The following is a 25,206-nucleotide window of genomic DNA, read 5'->3' as shown; positions in this document are numbered from 1 at the left end:
TACATGCTGAGTAAATATGTATTGAGTCGAAAACAAACAGGTAAGAAACCAGCTGCTATCTTTGGAGAAGCAACTTTCTGGGTTTAGTTTTTCCTAGATAAGCAACAGTTGGTGTCTTTTTTTGTTCGGAGAGATATAGTTTGTGTTTAATCAGAAAAAAGCATGTATTTTGAACTATGTTATTAGGTCAACTCACATAACTTTCCCTTTTCTATATGCCTTTTCCTGTTGTTCCATTCTAACACAAATTAGAAAGGGGTCAGGCTTTTATCAGGGTCCTGCTACCCTGCACTACCTACTTTTTAGGTCACCAGACTAATTTACCAAAGAGAAATGAGTCTCTTATGATTGCAGAGCAGTCAGCAGCAGAATTAATTGGGGTCTAGAGCTAATACTTTTTGGCAATACTTGAGAAAGTTTGCAAAGAGAAGTAAGACTTTTTAATACTGAAGGATGGTGCTGTGCTTTTCTCCCTTTCAAATACCTAGGCTTAGTACTTTTGTTTCAAGTATGGATCTCAGTGCTTTTGATTCAGAGGAAGAAGTACTGCAATACAGAACAAACCCTATTTACTGCTGGTGCCTTTGTAAGGGATTAGAGAGATTCTAGGGGCTTAGCCTTGGAGGCTGCTGAGAGAGAGAGGAGTGGAAGTGGGTGGAGACTGCTGGGGAGGGAGCTCTTCATGCACAGGCAGGCTGCTGTGCCTCCTCAGGGGAGACCAGGTAGCAGAGGCAAGGGAAATGTACTTCCTGCTCTTCTTGACTGAATTGAAACTGATCATTTCCATGATTCCTTTTATTTATGATTTTCATGACAGTTCTTTTTTCTTTAATAGCTAACTTAGACAATTTCAATTTCAGTATACTCCACACTTCGCTAATTTTGAAAACCTCTGGACTCACATCTCTTATATCCCACAGTACATTTGAATTTCAGTCCTGAATAATATTAATACTCAGCCCTTCTGTCATTTGACCTTGGAACAAGTCAGATGAAAATATATTTACATCTTTAACTTTAGCTATGCGGTATAAGTCTAGAAAGAAAAATCTCTCTCCAAATTTTACATAGAAAGCTTTGTAAATTCAAGAAGTGAGAAGTCTTTCTAAAATATTTGATTATAAATCTAAGCACCTTGAAATAATCCCCAAGATAATGGTGGAGGTGTGGAGGGTTGAGAGTATCAGTTAAACAAACCAGTGATCAGAAAATGAAATTGAATCTCTTAGATATTTAGCATATTTTATCCAGACACTAAATTGGTTTTACCTTTAATGTTAAACCTTTGCACATCCTTCCTTTTCCCTGTCTTCAATAACAATAATGATCAGCTACAGTGTCAAATATTTTGTGTATATTTTAAAATTCACTGAAACTCTGTAAGGAAGTGGAATTATCCCCATTTATTCAAAAATCACAATAGCTAAAAAGGAACAAAGTGGAGTTTACAACCCAGGTGGTCTGATTTTTTTTTCCCCTTCCACCTCCCTCCCCCTTTCCCACTGATTTAAAGAGGGCAACCTCAGATTTGAATTTCTACTTTTGCACTTTAATCCTAATAATGATTAGTTCCTCTTGATAATTAGTGAATGGAATTGTATTTTTATATATTTATTTATTTATTTTATTTTTTAATTTTTTTTCTTTTTGCGGTATGCGGGCCTCTCACTGTTGTGGCCTCTCCCGTTGCGGAGCACAGGCTCCGGATGCGCAGGCCCAGCGGCCATGGCTCACGGGCCCAGCCGCTCCGCGGCATATGGGATCCTCCCAGACCGGGGCACGAACCCGTATCCCCTGCATCGGCAGGCGGACTCTCAACCACTGCGCCACCAGGGAGGCCCTGGAATTGTATTTTTAATGTTGAGTTCTTTAATATTAGGAGATTTTTAAAAAGTGACCAACCTATATCACCTGTTATATCTATATAACTTGAATTTCTTTGCATTTAGTTTTGAGCATTTGTTCAAGCAGGTTTTGTTTTTGTTATTTTTTGTTTTACTTTTTAACAAATGAGAACTTTAACAATCAAAAATCAGCAACCGAGGATGTAATAAGATAGGTACTTTTAATGCAGTTGGTTTAAATTGGTCTAAGGTATTTGGAAAGTTATTTAGTAACTTACATCAAGAGTTTTAATAATAATCATGCTTTTGGCTCCAATAATTCCATCCCTTACAAATCAGTTTTCAGGAAATCTGAAGTACAGAGATTTACAGATAAAGGTGTTCGTTATGGGGCATCAGTTCTTATATTGAACAGATTGGAAGCTGTCTCAGTGTTCTACAATATAAGACAAATTAAATTCTGCTAAATGTACAAAAGAGTGTTAAATTGCCACAGAAATTATGCTTATGAAGAATACATTTAACATGGAAAAACTTAAAGAAACTTCAGGTTTTAAAAGGGAGCAATAGATCAGTGGAACAGGATAGAAAACCCCGAAATAAACTCACGCACTTATGGTCAATTAATTTACAACAGAAGAGGCAAGCATATAACAATGGAGAAAAGACAGTCTCTTCATTAAGTGGTGCTGGGAAAACTGGACAGCTAAATGTAAAAGAGTGAAATTAGAACATTCTATAACACGATATTACAAAAATAAACTCAAAATGGATTAAAGAGTTAAATGTAAGACAGGATACTATAAAACTCCTAAAGGAAAACATAGGGAGAACACTCTGGCATAAATTGCAGCAATATTTTTTTAGATCCATCTCCTAGAGTAATGGAAATAAAGGCAGAAATAAGCAAATGAGACCTAATTAAACTTAAAAGCTTTTGCACAGCAGAGGAAACTATAAACAAAAGAAAAGACAACCTACAGACTGGGAGAAAATACTTGCAGATGATGCTACCGACGGGATTAATTTCCAAAATAAACAAATAGCTCATACAGGTTAATATCAAAAAAAAAAAAAAACCAAATAAACAACCCAATCAAAAAATGGGCAGAAGACCTAAATAGGCATTTTTCCAAAGAAGACATACAGATGGCTAATAGGCACATGAAAAGATGCTCAATATCTCTAATTATTAGAGAAATGCAAGTCAAAACTACAATGGGGTATCATCTCACACCAGTCAGAATAGCCATCATTAGAAAGTCTACAGATAATAAATGCTGGAGAGGGTGTGGAGTAAAGGGAACCCTCCTACACTGTTGGTGGGAATGTAAACTGGTGCAGCCATTATGGAGAACAGTATGGAGGTTCCTCAGTAATCTGAAAGTAGAGTTAGCATATGATCCAGCAATCCCACTACTGGGCATATATCCAGAGAACACTGTAAAAGATGCATACTTCCCAGTGTTCATAGCAGCACTATATTCACAGTAGCCAGGACATGGAAGCAACTTACATGTCCATTGACGGATGACTGGATAAACATGTGGTATATACATAGAATGGAATATTACTCAGCCATGAAAAAGAATGAAATAATGCCATTTGCAGCAACATCGATGGACCTAGAGATTGTCATAGTGAGTGCAGTAAGTCAGAGAAAGATAACTATTGTATGATATTACTTACATGTGGAATCTAAAACAATGATATAAATGAGCTTATTTACAAAACAGAAATAGACTCGCAGACATAGAAAACAAATTTATGGTTACCAAAGGGGATAGTGGGGTGGGGCGAGATAAATTAGGAGTTTGGGATTAGCAGATACACAGTACTACTATATATAAAATAAACAACAAGGACCTACGTTATAGCACAGGGAACTGTACTCAACATCTTGTAATAATCTAATGGAAAAGAATCTGAAAAAGAGTACACACACACACACGTGTATTACTGAATAACTTTAATGTACACCTGAAACTAACACATTGTAAATTAACTATGCTTCAATTTTAAAAAATAGTTAAAACGGAGCAATATACAAAAGTATGATAGAGTCTCAAAAGAAAAAAATTATTAATAGGAAAAAGACTGGAAAAATCTACACTGATACCGATCATGGTCTAGTTTCTATAATGTACATTTGTTATCAGAAACATATTTAAAAACTCAGGCATATATATTGGGAAGAGTTTGAAATCAAGAGGCTCCCATTCATCATTTATAAAACATTTTCAAAATAAAATAATAGATATGCTAAAAGCAGTTCCTTTACATAAAAGTTAAAGGCTGTATGGTATCTTTGGTTTTTGAGAAATAAACAATTTCAAGTTCAAATCTACTTTACTACTTTTTGAATTAAAAAATGTCATTTAATATTATAAAAATGTTAACAACTCTATGGAAACAGAAGTGACTGAATCTAAAAGAATCTAAAAGTTCCATTTCATAAGATTTAAAATGACAACATTTTATTTCTCAAACGTTACCAACTGTAATTCTTTTGTTCATATCTTATAACTTAAATGAGCAATAACAAAAACAAAAATTTATTATTCGCGTCTAGTTGGTAGTTGGTACCACCAAAATGACTTAAATTTAGCAAGGAACAAACTTGTCACAGTTATTTTAGATTCATAGAAAGGAAATCTGGAATAAGCTAATGCATTTATGATCAAAATATGAAGGCTTTATGAGTATGCAGAAATGACTTAAACTTTTATTGGTTTTATATTGACAGCATTACCTTTGAAAACGTTTATCGGGTTTCTTTATTTTTCAGTGAAAGGAGAACTTTATGTTTCTTCTCTTTCATAGATATTTGAGATATTTGGACCTGTTGCGCATCCATTTTATGTGTTACGGTTTAATTCTTCAGAGCACGTTGAGAATAACGGTATTAAAATAAAGGACACTATGTATTTTGCTCCATCAATGAAAGACTTCACCCAGTATATATTCACAGAAAATCTTAAACAGTAAGTACTTTATTGGCATGCTATTTCTTTGCTTATCTAATGTTTATGTTTTAGGAGTAATTCTCAGTGATATAGTTTCTTGTAGTTAAAATGGTATCTATCTAACAAAGAGTTCATTTGTCTTCCTGGTAACATCTCTGAAACCTACAATTGTTATCAGAATTTATAGGTCGAGATCATTTGTATCTTTTGCCCAAAATGACATGATCAACTAGTATGAGCATGTTTGGGCCATATGCATTTTGTCAATTTTAATTCATTATTTTTTCCATTATATACCTTCTTTCATATATATGCTACTTTACTATTAGTATTATAATTTTTTTAAAAAATACTTTTCCATTTTAAATAAAAATTTCTTTGGATTACATTCATAGGCTTCACTATTTAATGAAACTATAATTCTTAAGAAGAAAAAAGCAAATGAGTAAATTTCAGGTTGCTTATAAATTGTAAACTTAATAGAAGAGAGAACTAAAATGTGTGTTGTGTATCAAGCCATGGTTAACAGGGTTGACTTCACCAGCAAACCAATGGTCTCCCTTCTGTCTGGATGCTATATGAAATATGCTATATGATGCCTGTGGCATGTGTCTGATAATATTTCTGTTCCCACCGATGAGCTGTATATTTGCCAGGTGTAAACTGTGTTGCCAGGTGTTAGCTGTAGAGCTATTTATATCAGTTAGGTTTTTTATTATAATTAAATAATTAAAATTTGCACAAATCAGTGACATATGAATTCAAGTAGAATAGCGTTTTCTATAAACATAAGTTAAATGCTTTGGAAAGATGTAATGAATATGAGCCAATAAAAGTATTGCCCAGTTAGGGGCGGAAGAAAAGACTCAAGGGATTGGCAGAGAGTAGATCTTAAATCTGAAAAGACTTTGCACTCAGTTTGTCACAAAGTTCCCTTTGAAATCTAGCTGTCTTTCAGTTGGAAACTTGAAATACAGGTGAAGCATTAGGGGTGTGGTTTTTGCAGGAGCTAACAGTGAGTAGTAACCCTGGTGCTTGTCAAACCCTGGTGCCAGTCCCAGCTGCAGGCCACGAGAAGGCCTCTCTACCACCTACATATTAAATCCAGTCTGAGTTTCAGTTATTGGAAATAATCTCTGAAATGAGATGAACATTTTATTCCTGATAATTGATTAAACTCATGTTTAAGAATCCACACGATTATCTGAAGGAACTTAAAGTGTTCTTCAGGTTGCATAAGGTTAGTTTTTCTAAACGTTGACAAGAAAGGTGAATTAAATAGACAACAAAGTCATAAAGGTTTTAGTATGTTTTAAAATCATGCCTTAAATAATTAGCATTTCATTCTGTTTGAATATTAGGCTCTTGCTCTGGATATGCCATATATTTAGCTTTTAACAGATAAAATATTTTAGCTAAAAATAGATAGGTTGAAAAGATTTTCTGAAGATGTTTTTAGATAGATTTAGAAGCAGTCTTTGTACTGATTTGCAAACTAGAATTTTGTCCTAGAAAGAAAGAACAAGAAACTAAAGAATTGGGAAATTGAGCCCACCCTGCAGAAACCCAGCCTGACAAAGACTTCTGTTCTAGACTGCATTTTTTGCGTCAGTCATGGGGACTCCTTTGCCTTTGAGGTGCAGAAGTTTAGCTTCTCTCCAGCTTACCTTTTTCTAGTAAGGCTATTTTAATCTTAGCTTCCCACGAACTTAGTCTTTTGTTAAAGATGCTGTTTGAAATGTTGCTTGATCTTTTCTATAGTAGATTTTGATTTTCTGTGGTGATACCCTACTTGGGGAGCTTTTACCACTTACATCTTTAAGATTCCACACTAAGGGCACTGCAGGCCATCAGATGGTATCCATACAAAAAGGAGTCCTAGAGCTATGATAAATGCGTGGGTGTGAGATGATAATTAAAAGCAGAAAAATCATTGATATATATTGTATATAATGTCAAAATTCTGAATTAAAATTTTAGAGCAAACTTAATGATTTCATGTCGTGCCAGCCCACAGACATCTATAAATTGATTTTAATGGATGGTGGATTAATGGATTAATTATTTTAATGAATGAATTCCTGAGAATCTTCCATTTATTTTTGAGATTTGGTTTCAAGCAGGGAGGACAAAATCTACTCCCAATACCTTGTAATATTTTAATGTAATTGAATAACAAATATTGTCAAACTCTGAAAGCAAGAAGATTAACCAGATAAGAGTAAAAATGAGGTTTCAGAAATTATAATTGTACTTATAATAGATGTACGTGCTTTTGTTGGTCATAGAGTGTAAAACTTTCCACCAAAAGTAGTTAATGCTTGTGATGATACTGTCCTCAGGGTCTCCAAAGCTCCTCCTCCTCCCCAGACTAGACGCCCTTTGTCTCACCCTCTCTTCTTTGAGAGTCAGTCTTAGAGCAAGCCTTGGTTACTCAGGGAGGATCGCTGATATTCCTCAGGTAAATCGAGGAAGAAGAATCTCATGTTGTGATCTCTGTTGTTGAACCTGTAAAGTCTTAGACAAGGGAATGCCTCATATTCATTTTTGTGTCCTTGGCACCTGGAACAGCATTTTGACCTTGTGGTATTGGTTAAGCATCTGTTGAAGGAAGTTTATGAGCTGAGCTCAGGTATCATGAAACTATCAGTCAAAGTCAGAGCATCTGGAGCTACTTAGGAACTGCAGAACCACTTTGCTGTGCACAACACAGCCTCGGCTTCTCATTCTGATTCCCCGCTCCTAATATTTACATGTGCCTTTCCCACATCTTCTTAAATGAGGTAAAGAACACAAAAATGAGCCTTTATTCTTTGCTCTTATTTTCATATATATTGCAAATTAAGATTAAGCTTAGGTCTTCTACTTTATTATTTTCCATACTATTAGGTTATAAGCACTTAACAAAATCTTAGTAAGTACCTTGACCCTTTGACCTTTGTTTACCCCCTAGGGATAGGGGATCAGATGCATCATGGAAGAATGATCAAGAACCACCACCAGAGGTACACGTATAAGTCTTTTTACACAGTATTTGAGAGAGGAAGGTAGGACTCGATCTTATAAATCCATCGTTCTTGGCCTGAAGGAGGTCCTCAAGGCTGCTCACCAGTCACACTGCCTTTTGCCAGCCTATGTGCTCTCCCCTGTCCCAGATGGCTTTTATACCGCCCAGCGTTTGTGATCATTTCAGGAAAAAATGTTTTCAGTCACATTTTAATAATTATCAGCATATCATTTTCCTGAAAATGTCCTATTTTTATCAATTTCGTTGAGGCCTGGCAAAGGCAGAATTGTCATTATTAAAAAAAAGTTTTTTTCTTTAGTAAGTTCACCATATGGGACGTGATTATACACCATCACATTTACTGATGGTGCTTTTAATAAGCTGCCTTTCTTTTGGAGGTACAAAATCATTACAGTCTACCTACTTCTCCATCTTTTACAGTATAATTACCTCCCTAAAAAGAGTGTTCTTGTATTTCTTTCTTAAATCCATGCCAGCAAGACTATTTTTATGTCTCAAAGTAGCTTGATATATATGGTCTTCAAGTTATTAAAATACGAAAATTACAGCAGTGAGTTATACATTTATTAAAATAGTGTGAATTTATACAGTATAAAAGAAAAATTGTAATTATTATAAGTGGGAGTTTTTAAATGTGCTCAGTAGTTCTGATGAAGTTGCTCAGTTTTGTAAATTCTTGGTATTTTAGATTCAATTTTGGTCATTTTAGATGGTCTCAAACAGTGCTGAAGGTTCATGGTCTATGTTAATTTCTGATTTTGCTGGAGCATGAGTCAGGGAGTGCCCACTTACATAGTCACTTAATCAGTGAGCAGTCCTAGTTTAGTATCCACACTGCCATGGGATTATGTTTTCTGATTTGTGTCATGTGTACATGTGATTTCCACTAAGACCCTGAAGATTCACTTAATGTTCTTAGTTATGTTCAGGACATCTTAAAAGTATTTGGGGATTCACAAAGGTCTTGAAACATATTTCTTGTGAAATCCAGATATTCTAATACATCCCTGTTGTTTTAGACCTAAGCATTAAAGTTGTTAATTATGGAATTGTTAATAGTTTATAAAATTGGTTTGATTGGGTTAATTTTAAAATTAAATCACAACATAGTTCATGGGAATTGTTTTCTCCAAGTAGTCGACTGGATGTCTCTATTTCCGTAATATGAGAAACTCTGAGATTCTAAATTTTATAATGATCAGATTTTGTAGTATAGGATTATTGCCTGGTCTTAATTGTAGACTAGAATTTGGAATTTGCGGGGTTTGAACTTAAAAAAAAAAATCATGCCCTGAAAATAGGAAATACTGAACTGGGATAAAGGAGCATAATAGTGAATACATCTTACTCATCTCCACATCCGTTTCTAACATGAATACATAATTTGAGTTGAATAAATGTGTTCAGTGAATGCAAATTTAATTTATAAGAAAAATGTGAATTTTTCTCTGATTTTGTGAGGTGGTAGCAAAATATTGCCAAAGTAGTCGCTCTAAAATAAACTATTGCCAGCTAAGATCCTTTAATACCTCCCTCCTGCTTTTTTTTTTTTCTTAACATCTTTATTAGAGTATAATTGCTTTACAATGGTGTCCTCCTGCTTTTTAGGATAATGCCCAATTATTTAAACTGGCCCCATAAGGGTCTTTATTAACTTCTCCAATTTCATCATCTCAAAGTTTGCTGTGTAAGAAGCTTTCGCTTTGCCTTAGAGAACCATTTGTACTTCTCTAATATATGGTGCCTTTGCACGTATCCCCCACCCACCAAAAGCTTCCTTCCCCTTGTTCATTGCTGACTCATCATCAGAGATTCATCCTGGGTCTCCTGTATCAAGTCTTCCTTGCCCTCTTTCCTCTTTCTGTAGCCCCATAATCCCAGAGCACTGTCATAGCACTTGTTTATTGGCTTATTTATCTGTTTTCTCATTTGAACCGTTTCAGAGAAAGCAGTGTCTTCCATCTGATCTCAGTACTTTCTAGTGTCTGGCTCAATACCAAATCTAACATGAGCTTAAAATTTTTAGTACATTAAAGATCAGTAATAGAAGATCATGTGTTTCAAGGTACTAAAATTAGTTGATGTTTTTGAATTTGATTATAGATTCTGAGGCAGATCAACTCTTGGTTCATGGAAGATTCAATCTAGAATATATTTCAGCAAGATCATACTGAAAATCCCATACAGAACCTTTCATATGTATTTTATTTCTTCCTTTTAATTAGGGAAGACATGTATACACAGTGACCCTGCTTTTGTATTTTTTAACAAAACATAGTAATTATTTTCTGAAATTAATAAGATAGTAAAACACCTGAATTCCAAGAAATCATAGAAGTTATACATAGCTAACAGGTCTTGGTTTTTGGTAACAGTGGATCCCAATTCTTAGTGACATCTGAATTTTCCCTCTTGTAATTTAAAATGATTTCTTCTTGGAAGTTGAGTCATTCATGTATCTACTTATCAAAGACTTTTCCTACGGTCCTATCCAAAGAGCATCCTAGTGATTTTCCCCACCCTTACTTTGCCTTATTATTTATTTATATCCCTTACTATACCTCACATTGTATTATTAAAATAATTAATCCCTATAAAGTGTTTAAAACAGTGCCTGGCATATAATGGGTGTGTGTAAATTTTTGAATGATGAAGGGTATAACATTCACTTCCATTTTTATATTAGATCTGATAATTTATGTATTTGCTTATTCCTCACTACTCCTGTCTTTCGAATTGGTTGGCAGCTGGCACTCTGATGAATCGTGACTCTAAGCTGGCAGTCAGATTTCTAGCTAGGGAATACTCGTATCTGAAGGGTGTTTAAGATCAGCATTTTAAAGTTACCTATCTGAAACTTCCTAGGAATTCAAAACAAAACAATATAAAAAAATCTTCAGTACTCATCTTCTGTGTTAGAGTCATTAGGCATTTATCAGAAAATATTTTTCTATCATATCTGATTTGAATATTACTGGTAAATATTAAGTATTGAAAAGGGTAACTTTTCTGTCAGGGTCACTGTTAAATATATACCATTGAATTGGTAAATGCATGTGACATAAATCTATTTTTCTGTGCAAGGCCTTAGATTTCAGTGATGATGAAAAGGAAAAAGAAGCCAAACAGAGAAAAAAATCTCAGATTCAAGGCCGCAAGAAATTCAGATCTGAATTTAATGAACCAGGTGAGTTAAATGTAATATATAGTCATTTTTTCATCTTCATTTACATCTATATAAGTTCCTCAGTAATAAAACTGAGGGAAACATCTGGGGGTCTTCTCTTTATGCTCTGGCATCTGGCTAGCATTGGAGGCATTACACACAGCATGCGATGTGGTGGGAGAGTCACAGGGGATATTCATCGGTGGTTTTTCAGGCTCATGGATGTAAAAATGGCTCCTAGGGGTAAAAGGCAAACTAAGCCTTGGTAGAATCATTTGTACTCATCAGTACTTTTTTTCTTTTCTTTTTTTTTTTTTTAGAAAGCTGTTTGCTTTCATTTTTAGAATTAAATGATGTGGTGCTTAAGCTAAAGTCAAGGTGTTTTATTTCCTGTTGACATAATGCAATCACAGAAGAAAGTCTTCATGTTGCCTTTTTATATCCACATCCACTTCCCTCTTCCTCAGCTCCTGACAGCCACTGATCTGTGGGCCATTTCTGTGATATATTTTGTCCTGTCAAGGATGGTTATATAAATTAGTGATTGGGTTTTGTCACTGAGCACCATTTTCTGGAAATCATCTAGATTGTTGTATGTATCAAGTTTCTTTTCATTCCAGGGTAATATTCTGTGGTGTGAATATACCACAGGTGGTTTAACCATGCATCCAGTGAAAGACATTTGGGTTGTTTACAGTTTGGGGTTTTATGAAGAAAGCTGCTTTATACGTTTGTGCACAGATTTTTATGTGAACACAGATTTTCACATTTTTCTGGGATAAATGTCCAAGAGTACAGTTGGGTTATATGGTACCATTGCAAGTGGACAACTTTGGAGTCAGGGGCACTGACACACACACACCCCAATGTAGTTGAAAATCTGTGTATAACTTATAGTTGGTCCTCTGTATCCACAGTTATGCATCTGTGGATTCAGCCAACCCTGGATAGTATAGTATGTATTTATTGAGAAAAATCTGCTTATAAGTGGACCTGTGCAGCTCAAACACATGTTATTTAAAGGGTCCACTGTAGTTGCATGTTTAGTTTCTTGAGAAACTGCCATACTGTTTTTCGTGTGGCTTTACCACTTTATGTTCCTATCACCAGTGTATGTATGAGTGGCCCAGTTTGTCTGCATTCTCACTAGCATTTGGTATTGTCATTATTTTTTATTTTAGCCATTCTGATAGGTATGTAATGATATGTAATTGTGATTTTTAACTTGTATTTTCCTAATGGCTAATGATATTGAACAGCTTTCCATGAGCTCATTTGCTATCTGTGTATCTCTTCAATGATGTATTTGTTCATGTCTTTTGCCCATTTTCTAATTGTATTTCTGTGTTTTACTCTTGAGTTATGAAAGTTTGTACATAATTTCTTCCAGTCTATAGCTTGTGTTTTCATCCTCATAAAAGGATCTTTTGAAGAACAAAAATTTTTTATTTTGATGAAGCCCAGTTTATCTGCTTTGCTTTTATAGAGTCTGAGAATTTCTTTCCTAGACCTACATCCTAAAGATTTTCTCTTTTTTTTTCTGAAACTTTTCAAAATTATTTTAGCTATTTTAGTTCCTTTGCCTTTCCATATGAATTTGAGAATAAACTTCCCTATATTGACAAAGTCTTGCCAGGATTTTGATAGGAATTGGGTTAAACCTGTATGTTGGTTTGGAGAGAATTGACATCTTAACTGTATTGAGTCTTCCATTCCACAAACATGGTATACATCACCATTAATTTAGATCTCTTTAATTTCTTTCACCAACATTATGTAGTTTTCAGAATGCGAGTCCTGTACATTTTTTTGTTAGATATACACCTGAGTATTTCATTTTTTAGGAATCATTGTAAATGGTGTTGCATTTTAAAATTCGTGTTCGTGTGTTCATTTCTAGAATACAGAAATACAATTACTGTTTGTATGTTTAGCTTGTGTCTTGTGAGCTTGCTGAACTCACTAGTTCTAGGAGTTTCTCCCTTGAGATTTTCAATGTAGACAATTATGTCAATGGCAGATAAGAACAATGCCCCCCCCCCCAGTCTGTATGCATATTTAGCTCTGTTTCTCACCATTACTATCTATAACTTGTGGCACTATATTGAGTAAATATGTTTTGTTCCTGGTCATAGAAGAAAACATTCAGTCTTTCACTATTAAGTATAATGTTAGGTGTAGGGGTACTGTAGATGTCCTTTATCAAGTTGAGGAAGTTTCTGTCTAGTTCTGTTTTCCCTGAGCTTTTTTTCATAATCATGAATTTTGTCAAAATTTTAAATTCTGACAATTGTTTTTCTGCATTGATAAGATCACATGACCTTTTCATTACCTTGTTAATAAAGTAGATTACATTGGTTTTAGAATATTGAATGAGCATCATGGGAATAAACCGTGCTTTGTATATGTTGTTGAATTTTGCTCATATTTTGATAAGGATTTTTATGTTTATATTCATGAGGAATATTGGTCTTTCTTTCTCTTCCTTCCTTCCTTCCTTCCTTCCTTTTCTTTCTTTCTTTTCTTTTTTTCTTTCTTTCCTCTTTCTTTCTTTCTTACTTTCTTTTTCTCCCTCTCTCTCTCTCTCCTCTCTTTCTCTCTCTCTTTCTTTCTTTCTTTTTCTCCCTCTCTCTCTCTCTCTCTCTCTCTCTCTCTCTCTGTCCCTCTCATTTTTTTTTTACCTGGTTTTGATGTCAGCAGAAGATTTCTACTAGCTTCATAAAATGACTTGGGAATTTTTTTTATTATTATTTTTTTGAAAACATTTTGTAGATTTGGTGTTAATTGTTTAAATGTTTGGTAAAAAGTCTCCAGTGAATCACCTCAGCCTGGAGTTATCTTTTTTTGGGAGACTTTTAATTACAAGTTCAATTTCCTTAATAGTGATATCTTTTTCACATTGGATAGATTATAGTAGGTTGTGTTTTTCAAGGAATTGGTCCATTTCATCTAATTTGTCAAGTAATATGTGTAGAGTTGTTTACAATATTGCCTTAACATCCTTTTGATGTCTTTCCTGATATTGATCGTTTGTGTCTTCTATTTCTTTGTCAGTTTTGCCTAGAGGATTGCCAATTATGTTGCTTTTTCACAGAGCCGGTTCTTTATGTCATTTAATTTTCTTTATTTTTCTATTTGCAGTTTCATTCTTTCAGCTCTTTATCATTAACTTTCTGCTGCTTGCTTTGGGTTTATTTTGTTCTGGTTTTTCTAGGTTCTTGAGGTGGGAGCTTATTTATTTAAGACTTTACTGCTTAAACTTGTTCCACAGATTTTGGTGTGTTTTATTTATTGTGATTTAGCTTAATGTTCCTTTGTTTGTTTTTATTTACCTTGCGACATCCTCTTTGACCAATGGATTATTTAGAAGAGTATTATTTACTTTCCAAGTGTTTGGAGATTTTTCTGTAATCTTTCTGTTATTGATTTCTATTTTTGATTCCATTGTGGGTTGAGAACACAATCTGTATGATTTCAATTCTACATTTTTTAAAAAGTTTTATTGAATATGCTCTATCTAGGAATATGATTTTGGGCAGTTGAAAGTAATGTGTATTTTGCTGTTGTGTGGTGGAGTGTTCTATAAATGTCAATTAGATCTTGTTAGTTGATGGTGGTATTGAAATTTTCTCTAGCCTTAGTGATTTTCTGTATAGCTGTTTTGTCAGTTGTTGAGAGAGAGAATGTGGTTGGGGCATGCATATTTAGGATTACTATATTTTCTTGGTAGATGACCCCTTTATCATTATAAAATGTCCCAGTCTTTGCTCTGAAGCCTGTTTTATCTGCTATTAATGTATATAATCCTTCTTTCTTTTGATTAATGTTTGCATATTGTAGCATGTTCCATCCTTTTACTTTCAACATGACTGGATCATCTGAAATGTTTCTTGTAGATTGTAGTTATGTTTTGTAATCCACTCTGCCAACTTCTGTGTTTTAATTGGTATATTTAGACCATTTATATTTAATGTAATTATTGATATGTTAGGGCCTTAAATCTGTGTTTTTCTTTTTTTTTTTTTTTTTTTTTTTTTTTTTTTAATTTTTTTTTATTTTACAAATTTAATCAGTTATACATATACATATGTTCCCATATCCCCTCCCTTTTGCGTCTCCCGCCCACCCTCCCTATCCCACCCCTCCAGGCGGTCACAAAGAACCGAGCTGATCTCCCTGTGCTATGCGGCTGCTTCCCACTAGCTCTCTACCTTACATTTGGTAGTGTATATATGTCCATGCCGCTCTTTCACTTTGTCACAGCTTACCCTTCCCCCTCCCCATATCCTCAAGTCCATGCTCTAGTAGGTCTGTGTCTTTATTCCTGTCTTACCCCTATGTTCTTGATGACATTTTTTTCTTAAATTCCATATATATGTGTCAGCATACAGTATTTGTCTTTCTCTTTCTGACTTACTTCACTCTGTATGACAGACTCTAGGTCCATCCACCTCATTACAAATAGCTCAATTTCATTTCTTTTTATGGCTGAGTAATATTCCATTGTATATATGTGCCACATCTTCTTTATCCATTCATCCGATGATGGACACTTAGGTTGTTTCCATCTCCGGGCTATTGTAAATAGGGCTGCTATGAACATTTTGGTACATGTCTCTTTTTGAATTATGGTTTTCTCAGGGTATATGCCCAGTAGTGGGATTGCTGGGTCATATGGTAGATCTATTTGTAGTTTTTTAAGGAACCTCCATACTGTTCTCCATAGTGGCTGTACCAATTCACATTCCCACCAGCAGTGCAAGAGTGTTCCCTTTTTTCCACACCCTCTCCAGCATTTATTGTTTCTAGATTTTTTGATGATGGCCATTCTGACTGGTGTGAGATGATATCTCATTGTAGTTTTGATTTGCATTTCTCTAATGAGTAAAGATGTTGAGCATCCTTTCATGTGTTTGTTGGCTGTCTGTATATCTTCTGTGGAGAAATGTCTATTTAGGTCTTCTGCCCATTTTTGGATTGGGTTGTTTGTTTTTTTGCTATTGAGCTGCATGAGCTGCTTATAAATTTTGGAGATTAATCCTTTGTCAGTTGCTTCATTTGCAAATATTTTCTCCCATTCTGAGGGTTGTCTTTTGGTCTTGTTTATGGTTTCCTTTGCTGTGCAAAAGCTTTTAAGTTTCATTAGGTCCCATGTGTTTATTTTTGTCTTTATTTCCATTTCTCTAGGAGATGGGTCAGAAAGGATCTTGCTGTGATTTATGTCATAGAGTGTTCTGCCTATGTTTTCCTCTAGGAGTTTGATAGTGTCTGGCCTTACATTTAGGTCTTTAATCCATTTTGAGCTAATTTTTGTGTATGGTGTTAGGGAGTGATCTAATCTCATACTTTTACATGTCCCTGTCCAGTTTTCCCAGCACCACTTATTGAAGAGACTGTCCTTTCTCCACTGTACATTCCTGCCTCCTTTATCAAAGATAAGGTGACCATATGTCCGTGGGTTTATCTCTGGGCTTTCTATCCTGTTCCATTGATCTATCTTTCTGTTTTTGTGCCAGTACCATACTGTCTTGATTACTGTAGCTTTGTAGTATAGTCTGAAGTCAGGGAGCCTGATTCCTCCAGCTCCATTTTTTGTTCTCAAGATTGCTTTGGCTATTCGGGGTCTTTTGTGTTTCCATACAAATTGTGAAATTTTTTGTTCTAGTTCTGTGAAAAATGCCATTGGTAGTTTGATAGGTATTGCATTGAATCTGTAGATTGCTTTGGGTAGTAGAGTCATTTTCACAATGTTGATTCTTCCAATCCAAGAACATGGTACATCTCTCCATCTATTTGTATCATCTTTAATTTCTTTCATCAATGTCTTATAATTTTCTGCATACAGGTCTTTTGTCTCCTTAGGTAGGTTTATTCCTAGATATTTTATTCTTTTTGTTGCAATGGTAAATGGGAGTGTTTCCTTGATTTCACTTTCAGATTTTTCATCATTAGTATATAGGAATGCCAGAGATTTCTGTGCATTAATTTTGTATCCTGCAACTTTACCAAATTCATTGATTAGCTCTAGTAGTTTTCTGGTAGCATCTTTAGGATTCTCTATGTATAGTATCATGTCATCTGCAAACAGTGACAGCTTTACTTCTTCTTTTCCCATTTGGATTCCTTTTATTTCCTTTTCTTCTCTGATTGCTGTGGCTAAAACTTCCAAAACTATGTTGAATAAGAGTGGTGAGAGTGGGCAACCTTGTCTTGTTCCTGATCTTAGTGGAAATGGTTTCAGTTTTTCACCATTGAGGACGATGCTGGCTGTGGGTTTGTCATATATGGCCTTTATTATGTTGAGGAAAGTTCCCTCTATGCCTACTTTCTGCAGGGTTTTTATCATAAATGGGTGTTGAATTTTGTCAAAAGCTTTCTCTGCATCTATTGAGATGATCATATGGTTTTTCTCCTTCAACTTGTTAATATGGTGTATCACATTGATTGATTTGCGTATATTGAAGAATCCTTGCATTCCTGGAATAAACCCCACTTGATCATGGTGTATGATCCTTTTAATGTGCTGTTGGATTCTGTTTGCTAGTATTTTGTTGAGGATTTTTGCATCTATGTTCATCAGTGATATTGGCCTGTAGTTTTCTTTCTTTGTGACATCCTTGTCTGGTTTTGGTATCAAGGTGATGGTGGCCTCGTAGAATGAGTTTGGGAGTGTTCCTCCCTCTGCTATATTTTGGAAGAGTTTGAGAAGGATAGGTGTTAGCTCTTCTCTAAATGCTTGATAGAATTCGCCTGTGAAGCCATCTGGTCCTGGGCTTTTGTTTGTTGGAAGATTTTTAATCACAGTTTCAATTTCAGTGCTTGTGATTGGTCTATTCATATTTTCTATTTCTTCCTGAGTCAGTCTTGGCAGGTTGTGCATTTCTAAGAATTTGTCCATTTCTTCCAGGTTGTCCATTTTATTGGCATAGAGTTGCTTATAGTAATCTCTCATGATCTTTTGTATTTCTGCAGTGTCAGTTGTTACTTCTCCTTTTTCATTTCTAATTCTATTGATTTGAGTCTTCTCCCTTTTTTTCTTGATGAGTCTGGCTAATGGTTTATCAATTTTGTTTATCTTCTCAAAGAACCAGCTTTTAGTTTTATTGATCTTTGCTATCGTTTCCTTCATTTCTTTTTCATTTATTTCTGATCTGATTTTTATGATTTCTTTCCTTCTGCTAACTTTGGGATGTTTTTGTTCTTCTTTCTCTAATTGCTTTAGGTGCAAGGTTAGGTTGTTTATTCGAGATATTTCCTGTTTCTTAAGGTGTGATTGTATTGCCATAAACTTCCCTCTTAGAACTGCTTTTGCTGCATCCCATAGGTTTTGGGTCGTCGTGTCTCCATTGTCATTTGTTTCTAGGTATTTTTTAATTTCCTCTTTGATTTCTTCAGTGATCACTTCGTTATTAAGTAGTGTATTGTTTAGCTTCCATGTGTTTGTATGTTTTACAGCTTTTTTCCTGTAATTGATATCTAGTCTCATAGCATTGTGGTCGGAAAAGATACTTGATACAATTTCAATTTTCTTAAATTTACCAAGGCTTGATTTGTGACCCAAGATATGATCTATCCTGGAGAATGTTCCATGAGCACTTGAGAAAAATGTGTATTCTGTTGTTTTTGGATGGAATGTCCTATAAATATCAATTAAGTCCATCTTGTTTAATGTATCATTTAAAGCTTGTGTTTCCTTATTTATTTTCATTTTGGATGACCTGTCCATTGGTGAAAGTGGGGTGTTAAAGTCCCCTACTATGATTGTGTTACTGTCGATTTCTCCTTTTATGGCTGTTAATATTTCCCTTATGTATTGAGGTGCTCCTATGTTTGGTGCATAAATATTTACAATTGTTATATCTTCTTCTTGGATTGATCCCTTGATCATTATGTAGTGTCCTTCTTTGTCTCTTCTAGTAGTCTTTATTTTAAAGTCTATTTTGTCTGATATGAGAATTGCTACTCCAGCTTTCTTTTGGTTTCCATTTGCATGGAATATCTTTTTCCATCCCCTTACTTTCAGTCTGTATGTATCTCTAGGTCTGAAGTGGGTCTCTTGTAGACAGCATATATATGGGTCTTGTTTTTGTATCCATTCAGCCAGTCTGTGTCTTTTGGTGGGAGCATTTAGTCCATTTACATTTAAGGTAATTATTGATATGTATGTTCCTATTCCCATTTTCTTAATTGTTTTGGGTTCGTTATTGTAGTTCTTTTCCTTCTGTTGTGTTTCTTGCCTAGAGAAGTTCCTTTAGCATTTGTTGTAAAGCTGGTTTGGTGGTGCTGAACTCTCTCAGCTTTTGCTTGTCTGTAAACGTTTTAATTTCTCCATCAAATCTGAATGAGATCCTTGCTGGGTAGAGTAATCTTGGTTGCAGGTTTTTCTCCTTCATCACTTTAAGTATGTCCTGCCACTCCCTTCTGGCTTGTAGAGTTTCTGCTGAGAGATCAGCTGTTATCCTGATGGGGATTCCCTTGTGTGTTATTTGTTGTTTTTGCCTTGCTGCTTTTAATATGATTTCTTTGTGTTTAATTTTTGACAGTTTGATTAATATGTGTCTTGGTGTATTTCTCCTTGGATTTATTCTGTATGGGACTCTCTGTGCCTCCTGGACTTGATTAACTATTTCCTTTCCCATATTAGGGAAGTTTTCAACTATAATCTCTTCAAATATTTTCTCAGTCCCTTTCTTTTTCTCTTCTTCTTCTGGAACCCCTATAATTCGAATGTTGGTGCGTTTAATGTTGTCCCAGAGGTCTCTGAGACTGTCCTCTGTTCTTTTCATTCTTTTTTCTTTATTTTGCTGTGCAGCAGTTATTTCCACTATTTTATCTTCCACCTCACTTATCCGTTCTTCTGCCTCAGTTATTCTGCTATTGATCCCATCTAGAGTATTTTTTATTTCATTTATTGTGTTTTTAATCGATGCTTGATTCGTCTTTAGTTCTTCTAGGTCCTTGTTAACTGTTTCTTGCATTTTGTCTATTCTATTTCCAAGATTTTGGATCATCTTTACCATCATTATTCTGAATTCTTTTTCAGATAGACTGCCTATTACCTCTTCATTTGTTAGGTCTGGTGGGTTTTTATCTTGCTCCTTCTCCTGCTGTGTGTTTTTCTGTCTTCTCATTTTGCTTATGTTACTGTGTTTGGGGTCTCCTCTTTGCAGGCTGCAGGTTCGTAGTTCCCGTTGTTTTTGGTGTCTGTCCCCAGTGGCTAAGGTTGGTTTAGTGGGTTGTGTAGGCTTCTTGGTGGAGGGGACTACTGCCTGTGTTCTGGTGGATGAGGCTGGATCTTGTCTTTCTGGTGGGCAGGTCCACGTCTGGTGGTGTGTTTTGGGGTGTTTGCGGACTTTTTATGATTTGAGGCAGCCTCTCTGCTAATGGGTGGTGTTGTGTTCCTGTCTTGCTAGTTGTTTGGCATAGGGTGTCCAGCACTGTAGCTTGCTGGTCGTTGAGTGAAGCTGGGTGCTGGTGTTGAGATGGAGATCTCTGGAAGATTTTCGCCGTTTGATATTATGTGGAGCTGGGAGGTCTCTTGTGGACCAGTGTCCTGAAGTTCGCTCTCCCACCTCAGAGGCACAGCACTGACTCCTGGCTCCTCAATTTGGGATGATTTGTTGTCTATTCATGTATTCCACAGATGCAGGGTACATGAAGTTGATTGTGGAGCTTTAATCCGCTGCTTCTGAGGCTGCTGGGAGAGGTTTCCCTTTCTCTTCTTTGTTCTCACAGCTCCTGGGTCTCAGCTTTGGATTTGGCCCCGCCTCTGCGTGTAGGTCGCCGGAGGGCGTCTGTTCTTCGCTCAGACAGGACAGGGTTAAAGGAGCAGCCTCTTCGGGGACTCTGGCTCACTCAGGCCGGGCGGGAGGGAGGGGCACGGGAGGGGCACGGAGTGCGGGGCGTGCCTGCGGCGGCAGAGGTCGGCGTGATGTTGCACCAGCCCGGGGCGCGCCGTGCGTTCTCCCAGGGAAGCCGCCCCTGGATCCCGGGACCCCGGCAGTGGCAGGCTGCACAGGCTCCCGGAAGGGCGGTGTGGACAGTGTCCTGCGCTCGCACACAGGCTTCTTGGCGGCGGCAGCAGCAGCCCCAGCGTCCCACGCCCGTCTCTGGGCTCCGCGCTTTCAGCCGCGACTCGCGCCCGTCTCTGGAGCTCCTTTACGCGGCGCTCTTAATCCCCTCTCCTCGCGCACCAGGAAACCAAGAGGGAAGAAAAAGTCTCCTGCCTCTTCGGCAGCTCCAGAGTTTTCCCGCACTCCCTCCCGGCTAGCTGTGGCACATTAGCCCCCTTCAGGCTGAGTTCTCGCCGCCAGTCCCAGTCCTCTCCCTGCGCTCTGACCGAAGCCCGAGCCTCAGCTCCAGCGCCGCCCGCCCTGGCGGGGGAGCAGACAAGCCTCTCGGGCTGGTGAGTGCCGCTCGGCACCGCTCCTCTCTGCGGGAATCTCTCTGCTTTGCCCTACCCAGGTATGTGGGGAGTTTCTTGCCTTTTGGGAGGTCTGGGGTCTTCTGCCAGCGTTCAGTAGTTGTTCTGTAGGAGTTGTTGCACGTGTAGCTGTATTTCTGGTGTATCTGTGGGGAGGAAGGTGATCTCCGCGTCTTACTCTTCCGCCATCTTACCCGGAAGTCTGTGTTTTTCTGTATTCTCTCTAGTTTTTATTTCTCTGTTGTCTTTTTTCTGCCTGCTTGTGGTTACTGTAACATTTTTTAGAATTCCATTTGCATTTATCTGTGGTGTGGATTGTATCAGTTAGTATGGTTTTCTTTCAATGGTTGCTTTAGGTCTTAAATTTTATATACATAAGTTATCACAATCTGCTGTTGTCATTTTACCAGTCTGAGTGCAGTGTAGAAACCTTGCCTCTCTATATGTCCCTTTATTTTCCCTTGTTAATAATATAAATTGCTTTAATGTTTCCTATACAATAAGAATCACATTAGTGGTTATAATTTTTGTTCCAGCCATCAAACAAAATTTAGAAGACTCAGTCACAGAAGGAAATTCTCTTGTATTTACTCCTGTTTTTGCTTACTGTGTTCTTCTTTCCTTCCGGATGTCTTACGGTCTTTTCTTTTATTGTTTCTGTTTAGAGAACTTGCTTTAGTCATTCTAATTTAGGGTACGTCTGCTGGAGATAAATTCTTAGCTTTTCTTCGTCTGAGAAAGTCTTTGATTTCCCTTTTTCCTGAGGATGTTTTCACTCAGTATAGAATTCTAGATTGCCAGTTTTCTTTTAGCACTTGAAAAATGTTGTGCCACTTCTTTCTGGCCTCCATGGTTTCTGATGAGACATCTACTGTCACTCAAATTGTTTTTTTCATGTGGGTAAGGTATCATTTCTCTTTTCCTCTGCTTTCATCTTCTTTCTTTGTTTTTAGTTTTTAAAAGTTTGTGATGTTTCTTGGTGTAGACTTCTTTGGGTTTATCCTGACTGAGATCCATTTAGCTTTTTGAATCTGTGGGTTTATGTCTTTTGCCAAATTTGAGAAGTGTTCAGTCATTATTTCTTGAAGTACATCTTCTCCCTCATTTTTCTTCTCCTTTCCTTTTAGGATTCTGAAGATGTAAATATTAGTTATTTTGTTATAGTCCCACAGATCCCTGAAGCTCTCTCTTCATTGTTTCCCCAGTTTATTTCCTTTCTTCTTTTCAGACTAGATACTTTTCGTTGTTCTATCTTCTTTCTTCTGTCCCTTCATTCTACTGTTGAACGCTCCCTTCAGTTTTTAATTTTGATTATTAAATTTTCAGTTCTGAAATTTATTTTTCTTCTTTGTATTTTTTTGCTGAGGCTTTCTATTTTTTACTTGTTTCAGTGTGTTCCTAATTTTTTATTGAAGTGTTTTTATGATGACTACTTAAAAACATTTCTCTGATAATTCTAACATCTATCTTTGTCTTCTTGATGTTGGCCTCAATTAGTTTTCCTTTTTCATTGAGTTTCAAATCTTTGTGGTTCTAGGTATGATGAGTGGTTTTTAATTGAAACGTGGACATATTAGTTATTATGCTGTTTTTGTTTTTAAAACTGTTCTGGCGGGGAAAGGAGGGAGGTTGCGTTATTATTATTACTACCAGGTGGGGATAGGAGTTAAGCTTTTGTTTATAACTTCTGTTGACATCTGAAGCCAGGGGTGAATCATTACTGCTGCATACGGGCAGGCCTCCTCTTGTGTCTGGTGGGGGTAAGAGTGCTTCCGGGCAGGCCTCCTTTTGTGTCTGGTGGGGGTAAGAGTGCCACGTTACTGCTCCTGACACCATGGGGGATGGCCTCGTTATGCTGAGCACTGATGAAAGTCCTGGCTCTCCTAGGTTTTCTCTGACTCCACCCCAAGTACAGGAAGTGGAGGAACACTGTGTTACTGCTCTTGGAAATGCAAGTCCAGGTTCCCCATGAGGTCTCCACTGTCTTTGAGGGGAGGCTGGGAACTGGCTCCCTGCTCAGCCTCTTCTGACCACCCTGGTTGGGAGGGCTAGCCAGGCCCCTTACGCAGCCTTTGAGAGTGTGAGTGAGGTTCCTGTCCAGTTTTCTCTGTGGTGTTTGGCTGAAATCAACTGGTTATTGTCTCAAAGTTTTGTCTTGCTTTCCGTTTCCTGATCTCTAGCCTTTTGGATTCATTTAAAATTGATAATTTTAAGCCTTATAAAACTGTAATTACTGTAAGGTATACTGGAAGTTAAAGAAGACATTATTGAAATTTTAAACAGTGTTTTTTTGTTCTTTCTTACTAGGGGCATAGAAGCCTCTAGCGGTATTCTTTTATTATTTATTTTTAAATTTATTTTTATATTTTATTTTTTGGCTGCGTTGGGTCTTCATTTCTGTGCGAGGGCTTTCTCTAGTTGCAGCAAGCGGGGACCACTCTTCATCGCGGTGCGTGGGCCTCTTCACTATCGCGGCCTCTCTTGTTGCGGAGCACAGGCTCCAGACGCGCAGGCTCAGTAGTTGCGGCTCATGGGCCCAGTTGCTCTGCAGCATGTGGGATCTTCCCAGACCAGGGCTCGAACCCGTGTCCCCTGCATTAGCAGGCAGATTCTCAACCACTGTGCCACCAGGGAAGCCCCTAAACAGTGTTTTTTGATATATTAAAGTTAATTTTAATTTTGTTTTTATGCTTTTTTCCCCAAAGGTGAAGAGTTTGCAGAAGTACATCAGAATTGGAATGTTCATAACTCTGCTTCAGAGCCTTCAAAAGGATATCACAGCAGAGAATTCACACGAGGGTTTTCCTGGGGCAGATATCCTCGGTCTTGTCCTGGCAGGCCCCCACCTCCACAGTTTTATAACTCAGAGCACATGATATCTCAGGAGACTTCAGGATTTCCACCCCAGAGACAGGATGGCCCTATGATGCCACAGTATCCCTTCCCTCCTCCCGGGTTTGACATGCGTAACTTCTCACTCCCTCCCCCTCCACCACCCCCGCTGCCTGCACCTGCAAACATGGGCTGGGCTGCCCCTACTGTGGCGCCTCACCAGTTAATTCCCCTACCGTACTCCCTCCCCCCACCTCCGCCCCCCCCACCTCTGCCTCCCCCCTCCTCTTCTATAGATAGTAATGCTTCTCATTTTGGTCCTTACTATTAGGTGGATGTATGCATTTCCTGAGAAATGTGGACTTTATATATATATATATATATACACACACACGCACACACACATATATATAGGAAGGATTTTTTTTTTAAAGAGATTATGTAGCTAGATTTTTAAAACATTGTAAATTATTAAATGGTTCCTTCAGTTGTAAGTTGATATATATTGTAATCTTTGTGAAATTGTATTCATGAAAATTTAACATTAAACTTGGGGGGGATCCAATTATGTGGTATTAAAACTTTGAACACCACCCAGTTAAACAGTATGTGTAGATCTAATAATAATAGATCTGGAGCAACTTTCATCATGGATTAAAATGTACTGAGCATATTGATTATGTTTTTGGTATATCTGAAAATAAGATGTTAAGTCCTATTGAGAGTCTTTAAAATAAACTATTTTTTATAAACTTATACTGTGAAAATTGATTTTCATTGTAAATGCAGTTTACTAATAAACGTAAATGTCCTAACTTTTTTTTTTTTAAGTAAGTGAAGGGTACGAAGAAGAAAAGCCTTACCTCTTGGCAGAAGCCATGTCTATAATTAAAGTTAATATTTATTTATTTTGCACAGGCAGGCTTTCCATTATCTATGCAAATTTC

The 25,206-nt window shown here is 36.9% G+C and overlaps 1 protein-coding gene across 1 annotated transcript in view; it reads left to right on the top strand.

Annotated features, from left to right (window-relative positions):
• NAF1 (nuclear assembly factor 1 ribonucleoprotein) overlaps positions 1 to 24,992 on the top strand; it is a 46,008-nt gene extending 21,016 nt beyond the window's left edge. The window contains exons 5-8 of the mRNA XM_060093840.1: positions 4,668 to 4,828; positions 7,764 to 7,815; positions 10,923 to 11,025; positions 24,133 to 24,992. Coding sequence (XP_059949823.1) covers positions 4,668 to 4,828; positions 7,764 to 7,815; positions 10,923 to 11,025; positions 24,133 to 24,590 — 774 coding nt within the window. The 3' untranslated portion in view covers positions 24,591 to 24,992. The remainder of the gene's footprint in view (positions 1 to 4,667; positions 4,829 to 7,763; positions 7,816 to 10,922; positions 11,026 to 24,132) is intronic.
• Positions 24,993 to 25,206: the final 214 nt, after the last annotated feature.

Source organism: Mesoplodon densirostris, chromosome 1, assembly GCF_025265405.1.
Source record: "Mesoplodon densirostris isolate mMesDen1 chromosome 1, mMesDen1 primary haplotype, whole genome shotgun sequence".
NCBI classification, from domain to species: Eukaryota; Metazoa; Chordata; class Mammalia; order Artiodactyla; family Ziphiidae; genus Mesoplodon; species Mesoplodon densirostris.
The sequence above is the reverse complement of the archived record's forward strand: the minus strand, read 5'-3'. Positions and strand labels throughout refer to the sequence as shown.